This window comes from Mandrillus leucophaeus, unplaced genomic scaffold (assembly GCF_000951045.1).
Source record: "Mandrillus leucophaeus isolate KB7577 unplaced genomic scaffold, Mleu.le_1.0 Scaffold52, whole genome shotgun sequence".
NCBI classification, from domain to species: Eukaryota; Metazoa; Chordata; class Mammalia; order Primates; family Cercopithecidae; genus Mandrillus; species Mandrillus leucophaeus.
Window position 1 is genome coordinate 1,270,384 of NW_012105586.1, and position 11,213 is coordinate 1,281,596.

General features: G+C 47.3%; 1 protein-coding gene across 1 annotated transcript in view; it reads right to left on the reverse strand.

Annotated features, from left to right (window-relative positions):
- LOC105551351 (PRAME family member 20/21) overlaps positions 1-10,835 on the reverse strand; it is a 12,624-nt gene extending 1,789 nt beyond the window's left edge. Inside the window, exons 1-2 of the mRNA XM_011996551.1 lie at positions 10,533-10,835; positions 661-1,242 (exon numbers count right to left, since the gene is read on the reverse strand). Of these exons, the coding sequence (XP_011851941.1) occupies positions 661-1,242; positions 10,533-10,825 (875 nt within the window). The 5' untranslated portion in view covers positions 10,826-10,835. The remainder of the gene's footprint in view (positions 1-660; positions 1,243-10,532) is intronic.
- Positions 10,836-11,213: the final 378 nt, after the last annotated feature.

Here is an 11,213-nt window from a genome sequence, read left to right on the forward strand (position 1 = left end):
TGCCTCTACCAAAAATAATTAGCCAGGTGTGGTGACCCACACCTGTAATCCCAGCTACTCAGGAGGCTGAGGCAGGAGAATTGCTTGAACCCAGGAGGCGGAGGTTGCAGCAAGCCGAGATGACACCACTGCACTCCAGCCTGGGCGATAAAAGTGAAATTTCATCTCAGAAAAAGCAAAATTATCTTGTTTATATTTTTTATTTATTCTTTTTTTAGCAGGGGTCTTTGCTATGTTACCCAGACTGGTCTTAAACTCCTGGGCTCAAATTATCCTCTTGCCTCAGATTCCCAAAGTGCTAGGATTACAGGCATGAGCCAGCATCCCTGGCCTATTTCTCATCATCTTAACTTAGACACACATCCTCAGGAAGAATTCACAAATGCACCCTCACTAAATCTGAACCCTCCAGTAGCTAGCTTCCTAGCATGTCAGCCTCTCTGTAGCATCTACTCCAGCTGATTCCTCGGTCTTCATTGGGATAAATGTGTGATACCCATTTCAGGACAGAGCTTCCAACAGGGAAATGCACTGACATTCTAGTGTCCCCTTTACTGTTCCATCCTCATAGGCTGGCTCACAGTAGATGCCCACTAGCGTTTACTGTAACAAGAAAGGCTCTGCTGTGGTCTGCAGAGAAAGCTCACCACCCTTCCTCACCTGAGCAGCTGGTCCAGGTGGCCTTCAAGGAAAGATACAGAGTTCATATAAAGCTTTTGGAGGTAGCGCAGCTTGAGGAACTGAGAAGTGAACTGGGTAACAAACTCCTTCTTCTTCTCTGGGGAAATGTAGCGAGAGACATCCACATCAGAGAGAACGAGCCTGTGAAGATTCCTCATCTGGCCCAGGTATGGGGTAAACTCTGCCAGGACGGGTAGTGTCCAATTGCAATTCACTTCCACCTCCTGGATACAGTCTAGGTTGACTATTTTCAGGACGTTTCTGATATTGTGGAGGGGCATTCCCAACATTTTCAGCTTCTTACAGCACAGGTGTAGTAAACCTTCCCTCTGCTTGACCCATAGAAAGAGGCAGGTGAGGCATTCATCCAGAGTCCTGTTCTTGAGGCAAAGGTCTATGAACACTGTCAAGGGCTGCTGTCCTCCCATCCTTGGACAGTCCTGCACTGGTTTTCTGTTCCACATATCATTTGGTAAGCACCCACCGGCCATGACTTCAGACCAAACCATCCAGAAGTTCTCACTGACATCCTGTAAATCCAGCACTTGAAGTTTCCACCTCCTGTGGAAAAATAGAAGAGAAGCTGAGAATGTAAGGACCCACTTCTGAACTTATACTTCACATCCTGGATATCAGCTCCTCTCCTCCCTGCTTCTTCTCCCTCTCTCTGACTTTTCTCCACACTGGTTTACCCTTGAATCCTGCCCAGTTCCACTGTTTTTTTTGTTTTTTGTTTTTTGTTTTTGTTTTTTGAGATAAAGTCTTCCTCTGTGGCCCAGGCTGGAGTGCAGTGGTGCAATCTCAGCTCACTGCAACCTCCAGCTCCTGGGTTCAAGCAATTCTCCTGCCTCAACCTCCCAAGTAGCTGGGATTACAGGTGTCTGCCACCATGCCCAGCTAATTTTTGTATTTTTAACTGATTCGGGGTTTCACCATGTTGAGAGGTGAGGCCAGCTGGACTTCCTGGGTCGAGTGGGTACTTGGGGAACTTTCCTGTCTTACATGAGGATTGTAAAATGCACCAATCGGTGCTCTGTAACATGCACCAATCAGCAGGATTCTAAAAGTAGCCAATAGTGGAGAGTATTGAAAAAAGGGCAATCTGATAGGACAGAAATGGAACATGGGAGAGGACAATAAGGGAATAAAAGCTGGCCACTCCAGCCAGCAGTGACAGTCCACTTGTGTTCCCTTCCATGCTGTGGAGACTTTGTCTTTATGCTCTTCACAATAAACCTTGCTACCGCTTATTCTTTGGATCTGTGCCATTTTTAAGAGCTGTAACAATCACTTCAAGGTCTGCGGCTTCATTCTTGAAGTCAGTGAGACCACAAACCCACCAGCAGGAACCAACTTTGGACAAATCTGGGGGGCTCGTCCAGGATCTCACCACATGATGAGTACCATCAGACCCCTTTCACTTGCTATTCTGTCCTACATTTCCTTAGAATTCGGGGGCTAATTACTGGGCACCTATCAGCCAGTTAAAAGCGACTAGCACAGCTGCTGCACTAAAGACATGGGTCTCAGGCTTTCTGGGAAAGGGCCCGCTAACACCCCCGACTCTTCAGAGTTGGGAGCATTGGTTTGCCTGAAACCAGCTTCTACTTTTCCTGCATTTCTGGGCTGAGCCGAGGGTCAACAGAGAGGAAAGCCATTCAGCTCCGGGATCCCAACAAAAAAGTTGGTTAACTCTGAAGCCATGAGTGGAGCTCTCAAAGTTACGCTGCCCAAGTGAGACTTGCCCATCTATCCTATCTATCCTGACCCTTGCCTCCTGGGTCCTAATGCCTGTCAGACAAACTTCCTCCCACTTCTTTTTCCGAGGCTAGTCCTGCATCTAGAAACCACTTCCTGTCCCTGGTGCTCTTCTAGTTTCTTCTATAAGGATTATTTCTAATATAAATTTCGGGACACTGTTCCCTTCTTTAGGCACCTGGGCTCACCAATCAGAAAGACAATTTTTGCCCACAGCCCTGTTGTGAGGGGGACAATCTGGAATTTTAGGATCCCTCCTCAGACTAGCAGGTCTAACAAAGGCTATTCCTGAAGCTAGGATATGGGGAGCCTCAGAAATTATAGACTCCAAAATTGAGGGGGATAGCCTTCCTAGTCATATGATGAGAAGTGAGGACAAAAGGCATCACTCTTCCAACCCTGGAGATCCCTTCCCTCCCTCAGGGTATGGTCCCCCACTCGAGAAATATCATCTTTATAAGACAAGGGTAAGGTCCCAATATCAACAGGAGAAAAAGCTTAGGACTAATTAGCAGGTTTTCAAGAATGCATTGGTAAGGGCCACTAAATCCGACCTTTCTTGGTCCTCTTTGTCATCTAAGAGGAATGGCAAGGGTGCAGGTTTTTGAGAATGTGTTGGTAAAGGCCACTAAATCCAACCTTCCTCAGTCCTCTTTATGGTCAGGAGGAAAACAGGTGTTTCCGCTGCTGCTTCGGTGAGTACAACTATTCTGAACAACAGGGTTCAGGGACCATTGTGGGTTCTTGGGTGGGGAAAAAATAGACCAAAATCGCAGGTGGTTTTTTCCTGTTTTAGATAGGAAACACTCAGGCATCAACAAGCTCACCCTTGAAATACATTCTAAGCCATTGGGACCAATTTGACCCACAAACCCTGAAAAAGAAGCAGCTTATTTTTTTCTGCACTACAGCCTGGCCCCATTATTATCTCTCTGAGAGGGAAAAATGGCCACCTGAGGGAAGTATAAATTACAATACTATCCTGCAGCTTGACCTTTCCTGCAAGAGGGAAAGCAAGTGGAGTGAAATACCTTATGTCCAAGCTTTCTTTTCATTGAAGGATAATCCACAACTATGCAAAGCTTGCAATCTACATTCCACAGGAGGACCTCTCAGCTTACACCCATATCCTAGCCCCTCTACAGCTCTCCTTCCTATGATGATGAGCCTCCTCTAATCTCCCCCACCCAGAAGGAAACAAAAAAAGAAGTCTCCAAGGGACCACAACTCCCCATCCCAGGCTATCGGTTATGACTCCTTCAAGCTGTAAGGAGAGGGGAATTTGGCAATTCAGATACATGTCCCCTTCTCCCTCTCTGATTTAAAGCAGATCAAGGTAGACCTGGGGAAGTTTTCAGATGATCCTAATAGGTATATAGATGTCCTACAGGGTCCAGGGCAAACCTTTGACCTCACTTAGAGCAATATCATGCTATTGTTAGATCAAACCCTGGCCTTAAATGAAAAAAATGTGGCTTTAGCTGTAGCCTGAGAGTTTGGAGATACCTGGTATCTTAGTCAAGTAAATGATAGAATGACAGTTGAAGAAAGGGACAAATTCTATACTGGTCAGCAAGCCATCCCCAGTATGGATCCCCACTGGGACCTCAACTCAGATCATGGGGACTGGAGTCACAAACATCTGTTGACCTGTGTTTTAGAAGGACTAAGGAGAAACGGGAAAAACCCCATAAATTATTCAATGATGTCCACCATAACTCAGGAAAAGGAAGAAAATCCTACTGCCTTCCTCAAGCGCCTATGGGAGGCCTTAAGAAAATATACTCCTTTGTCACCTGACTCCCGCAAGGGTCAATTGATCCTAAGTTTATTACCTAATCAGCCGCAGATATCAGGAGAAAACTCCAAAAGTTAGCCCAGGGCCCTGGACAGAATTTCGAGGCTTTATTCAACCTGGCAACCTCGGTGTTCTATAAAAGAGACCAAGAGGAACAGTTCAAAAAGGAAAAACAAGATAAGAGAAAGGCCACAGCCTTAGTCATGGTCCTCAGACAAACAAACCTTGGTGGTTCAGAGAGGACAGAAAATGGAGCAGACCAATCATCTGGTAAGGCTTTTTTATCAGTGTGGTTTGCCCGGACATTTGTCCAATGAGAAACAAGACACCCCCTCACCTATGTCCACTATGCCAAGGCAATCACTGGAAGGCACACTGCCCCAGAGGACAAAGGTTCTCTGGGCCAGAAGCCCCCAACCAGATAATCCAACAACAGGACTGAGGGCACCTGGGGCAAGCGCCAGCTCATATCATCACCCTCACTAAGCCCTGGGTAAGTTTAACCATTGAAGGCCAGGAAATTGACTTCCTCCTGGACACTGGCACAGCTTTCTCAGTGTTAATCTCCTGCCCTAGATGGCTGTCCTCAGGGTCCGTTACCATCCGAGGAATCCTGGGACAGCCTGTAACCAGGTATTTCTCCCGCCTCCTCAGTTGTAATTGGGAGACTGTGCTCTTTTCACATGCCTTTCTTGTTATGCCTGAAAGTACCACACCCTTATTAGGGAGGGACATATTAGCCAAAGCTGGAGCTATTATCTATATGAATATGGGGAACAAGTTAGCCATTTGTTGTTCTCAACCCTGGCTTGAGGAGGGAATCAACCCTGAAGTCTGGGCATTGGAAGGACAATTTGGAAGGGTAAAAAATGCCCGCCTAGTCCAAATCAGGCTAAAAGAACCCAACACTTTTCCTTATCAAAGGCAAGATCCCTTAAGGCCTGAAGCTCGTAAAGGATTGCAGGATATTGTTAGACATTTAAAAATTCAAGTCTTAGTAAGAAAATGCAGCAGTCCCTGCAACACCCCAATTCTAGGAGTGCAAAAACCAAATGGTCAGTGGAGACCTAGTGCCATCAATGAGACAGTAATTCCTCTATATACTCATCTGGTAGGATGGCACCCAGAGGCACAAACAGCCTTCAAAAACCTTAAAGCAGGCCCTAGTACAAGCTCTAGCCTTAAGCCTTCCACAGGACAAAACTTCTCTGTATATGTCACATGCAGAGTGGGAATAGCTCTTGGAGTCCTTACTCAGACTGTGGGAGAACCCCACAACCAGCGGCATGCCTAAGTAAGGAAATTGATGTAGCAGTAAAAGGCTGGCCTCACAGTTTACGGGTAATTGTGGCAGTGGCCATCTTAGTATCAGAGGCTATCAAAATAATACAAGGAAAGGATCTCACTGGACTACTTATGATGTAAATGGCATACTAGGTGCCAAAGGAAACTTATGGCTATCAGGCAACCACCTGCTTAGATAGCAGGTGCTACTCTTTGAGGGACCGGTGCTTCAAATATGCACATAGTGACCCTCAACCCGGCTACTTTTCTCCCAGAGGATGGGGAACCAATTGAGCCTGACTGCAAACAAATTGTAGCCAAGACTTATGCCGCCTGAGAGGATCTCTTAGAAATCCCCTTAGCTAATCCTGACCTTAACCCATAAACCGATGAAAACTCATTTGTGGGGAATGGGATACGAAGGGCAGGTTATGCCATGGTTAGTGACGTAACAGTACTTGAAAGTAAGCCTCTTCCCCCAGGGACCAGCCCCCAGTTAGCAGAACTAGTGGCACTTACCCGAGTGTTAGAACTGGGAAAGGAAAAAATAATAAATGTGTATACAGATAGCAAGTATGCTTATCTAATCATACATGCCCATGCTGCAATATGGAAAGAAATGGAGTGCCTAACCTCTGGGGGAACCCCCATTAAATAACAGAAGGAAATCATGGAGTTATTGCACACAGTGCAAAAAACCCAAGGAGGTAGCAGTCTTACACTGCTGAAACCATCAAAACGGTAAAGAGAAAAGGCAGAAGGAGACCGTCAGGCAGACGCTGAGGCCAAAATTGCTGCCAGGCAGAACCTCTCATTAGAAATTCCTGTGGAAGGACACTTGGTATGGAACAACCCTCTCCAAGAGATTGAGCCCCAGTATTTCCTGACAGAAACAGAATGGGGACTTTCACGGGGGCATAGTTTTCTCCTCCCGGGGTGGTCAACGACAGAAGAGGGAAAGGTACTCATACCCGAAGCCAGCCAGTGGTAAATACTTAAGACCCTCCAGTAAACTTTTCATATGGGTATTGAGAGCACTCATCAAATGGCCAAATCCATATTTACAGGGCCAAATCTCCTCCAGACCATCTGACAAGTAGTCAAAGTCTGTGAGGTGTGCCAAAGGAATAATCCCTTGGTTCATCATAAGGCCTCTCTGGGGGAACAAAGAATAGGGCACTATCCCAGAGAGGACTGGCAGTTAGACTGGTTTAACAGAGAGTGGGTTAAGTTGAGAGTCTTGCAGAGGTATATAAGTTTTCAATTATTATTGTTAGACTTCACGCAAATGCCTAAGTCAAGGGGATTTCAATACTTGTTGGTCTGTGTTGATACCTCTACAAATTGGAGAGAAGCCTTCTCCTGCAAGACAGAGAAGGCTCAGGAAGTGGTTAAAGTCCTAATTCATGAAATAATTCCTAGATTTGGGCTTCCCCAAAGTGACAATGATCTGGCTTTTAAAGCCACGATAACTCAGGGAATTTCCAGGGCCCTAGAAATTCAATATCACCTTTACTGCACCTGGAGGCCACAATCCTCAGGGCAGGTCGGGAAGGCAAAAGAAACACTCAAGAGACACTTAAGGAAACTAACGAGAAACTCATCTCCCATGGCCTACTCTCTTGCCCACTGCCTTGTTGAGAATCCGAAATTCTCCTCACAAAATGGGGCTTGGTCCATATGAAATACTGTATGGACAACATTTTCTCACAAATGACCTCCTACTTGATCAGGAAATGGCCAACCTGGTCAAGGATATAACTTCCTTGACAAAATATCAACAAAACCTTAAAAACCTACCCGATGGATGTCACAGAGACAAGGGAATAGAGTTGTTCCAACCGGGAGAGCTAGTGTTGGACAAGTCCCTCCCCTCTACCTCCCCATCTATGAATTCCTTGTGGGAAAGACCATACTTGGTAATTATTTCTACCCCTACTTCAGTTAAGGAGGCAGGAGTGGAATATTGGATTCACCACAGCCAAGTTAAACTTTGGACACCCCCTGAAGAACCTATGGGACCCTCAGCTCAGGAGTCCCAAGATCAGCCAGATCAGCCTCAATACAACTGTGAACCACTGGAGGACTTGCGTCTCCTATTTTGGAAGGAAACATCCCAGACTAAAAAGGCTCCTACAACTGATCCTGAGGAAAAACCCCTTCCTCCTTAAAAAGATAAGTGAAGGCCAGGCGCGGTGGCTCCCGCCTGTAATCCCAGCACTTTGGGAGGCGGAGGAGAGTGGATCACGAGGTCAGAGGATCAAGACCATCCTGGCTAACGCGGTGAAACCCCGTCTCTACTAAAAATACAAAAAATTAGCTGGATTTGGTGGTGGGTGCCTGTAGTCCCAGCTACTTGGAAGGCTGAGGCAGGAGAATGGTGTGAAGTGGAGCTTGCAGTGAGCCGAGATCGCACCACTGCACTCTAGCCTGGGCAACATAGAGAGACTCCGTCTCAAAAAAAAAAAAAAAAAAAAAAAGATAATAATTGAAAACTTATATACCTCTACAAGACTCTCAACCCACTTTCTGTTAAACCAGTCCAATCCTTCCCCGGCAAATGACTGTTGGCTTTGTATCTCTCTATCAGCCACTGCTTCGTTGACGCTCCCATTACCGCAAAAAACTGGGTCTTTACTAACTTAACTTACCACCCCCGTTATGAAGGAAAAGACCCTCTCCAACTTCTAAATATGCAATCATTAGCCGACTTCCCCATCTCTGATAGGACCAAAAATACCCTAACAGGATGCACAATCCAGCTTGTATGCTCTTACATTTCCAACCTCACCTGTCACATAAGCAATGAAAAACCCATATGCGGCCCTGTAACCATGAATAACATCTTAACTTTCTAAGTCCCTTTATGCATCCAACCCAATCTGTTATCAGGCCTGCAGAGTAATTACACCCTACAGCTTCAAGTCCCCATTGATCATAGTGACTTCCGAGTCACCCAAACAGCTCCATTCAGACAGCTTGTCTGCTTCTCAGGGACCCCAAAAGCCATCACCTCCTCCCTGCTTAACAAACAGTCTGGGTTTGGTAATGGCAAACATATTCCCTGCATGACCATTCACCCCTGGAACCCCCTGCAGCAGCGCCCCCACCACTAGTGAATGCCTTCTCATCTCCTCTTTCAATTACTTTCTTGAATGGTTCCTAGTAGATACAAAATTTTTCTTCTCCAATGGGAAAATAGAACACAGGGAGCCACTCAGTTTGCTCTCAGTGCCCCTTTCCAGCCGCTCACGGGAGCTACCTTGGCAAGTACTCTAGGAGTATGGGAAACTGAAAACAACAAACTCACATTGCTTTTTAACGTACACAACCAGTTCTGCCTACCCAGCCAAGGCATATTCTATAAGAATATGGAATTTCAACCTATATCTGCCTCCCCACCAACTGGACAGGCACCTGCACCTTAGTCTTCCTAAGTCCCAACATTGACATTGCCCCAGGAAATCAGACCCCATCAGTGCCCCTCAAAGCTCAAGTCTGTCAGCACAGGGCCATACAACTAATAACCCTACTTATAGGGTTAGGAATGGCCACAGCTACAGGAACCAGAATAGCTAGTTTATCTAATTCATTATCCTACTGCCACACTCAAAGGATTTCTCAGGCAGTTTGCAAGAAATAACAAAATCTAGCCTTACTCTACAATCCCAAATAGACCCTTTGGCAGCAGTGACTCTCCAAAACCGCCAAGGCCTAGGCCTCCTCATTGCTGAGAAAGGAGGACTCTGCACCTTCTTAGGAGAAGAGTGTTGTTTTTACACTAACCAGTCAGGGATAGTATGAGATGCTGCCTGGTGTTTACAGGAAAAGGCTTCTGAAATCAGACAACGCCTTTCAAACTCTTATACCAACCTCTGGAGTTGGGTGACCTGGCTTCTCCCCTTTCTACATCCAGTGACACCCATCTTGTTATTACTCGCCTTCGGGCCCTGTATTTTTAACCTCCTTGTCAAATTTGTTTCCTCCAGGATCAAGGTCATCAAGCTACAGACAGTCTTACAAATGGAACCCCAAATGAGCTCCACTCACAACTTCTACCTAGAACCTCTGGACTGACCCACTGGCCCTTTGACTGGCCTAGAGAGCTCCCCTCTGGAGGATGCTACAACTGCAGGGCTCCTTCTTTGCCTCTATCCAGCGGGAAGTAGCTAGAGCGGTCACCACCCAGTTCCCAACAGCAGTTGGGGTGTCCTGTTTAGACGGGGGATTGAGAGGTGAGGCCAGCTGGACTTCCTGGGTCGAGTGGGGACTTGGGGAACTTTCCTGTCTTATAAGAGGATTGTAAAATGCACCAATCAGTGCTCTGTAAAACACACCAATCAGCAGGATTCTAAAAGTAGCCAATCATGGGGAGGATTGAAAAAAACGAACTCTGATAGGACAGAAATGGAACATGGGAGGAGACAATAAGGGAATAAAAGCTGGCCACCCCAGTCAGCAGCGGCAACCTGCTTGCTTCCACAGCAACCTTCCACACTGTGGAAGCTTTGTCCTTTCGCTCTTCACCATAAACCTTGCCACCACTCACTCTTTGGGTTCGTGCCATCTTTAAGGGCTGTAACACTCACCACGAAGGTCCGTGGCTTCATTTTTGAACTCAGCAAGACTACGAACGCACCGGCAGGAACCGATTCTGGAGACAATGTCAGCCAGGCTGGTCTCCAACTCCTGACATCAGGCGATCCACCTGCCTTGGCCTCCCAAAATGCTGGGATTACAGGTGTGAGCCACTGTGCCCACCCTACTTCCCACTTTCAGTGGTGCCTTTCAGTGCCACTAGAAGAGAGGTTCCTGTTACCTCAGTGGATCCTGTGTGGTGAGCAGTCCTTTCCCTGAGGAGCTGGGCAATGGCCAAGGCCTCTCTGAGCTTCCTCACCAGCACCATCAGAAGCCTGTGGGCCCCCCTTGGACCTCCTCACTCCTCATGACCCAGCTGTTCCTTCTGTTGGACACCTGGGCCCTCCCCACCAGCCCATCTGGGCCACCTCACCTGAGACGAACCCTCTGGGTAACCAGTGCATCAAGCCCATCGAGCACAGCTTGGAAGGTCTCCAGGCAAGGCCTCTTCATCAGAGACCCCAGAGGAAGGCGGAGGAAAGGCCAGGCCTGCACCATCAGCTTCAGGGCCTCACAGCGTCTCCCGCTGAAGGCCTCCATGAACAGAGGGGGAAAAAGTTCCGTGGGCAGCTCCTCCAGGGTGGACATGGTCAAGGCCTGGTCCCTCAGCAGGCTCCGCCCCGCCAGCTCCAGGAGTCTGGGTGGAGTCCGGATGCGCATCTTCATGAATCTGCAAGGAAAAGTTCCACAGGACAAATGCAGAGAAAAGGCATCACTCTTAGGCCAAGCTCCTGCAATCTCATCTTCTCCCAGGGCCAAAGTCACTGCTCTGGCGAGGGTGAAAGAGTCCTCAGTTTACTCCAATTCTACTCTGTACTCATGGACACAAAGCCAGCCTTCTGCCTCTGCTGCATCAGCATGAGCATCTCCCAAGCAGTGAGGAGGCAGGACCCGCACTAGCCCTTCCCCTCTATCCAGTGCTCCAGCCAGTGACTAGTGAGCATGGAGGAACCTGAAAACTAACCCCTCCCACCTTTGGGGGAAATTTCTAATTACTCAAGGTTCTAAAACATTGGGAATGGGAGTGTCACAAGCCTACGTGCCTACATTCCCA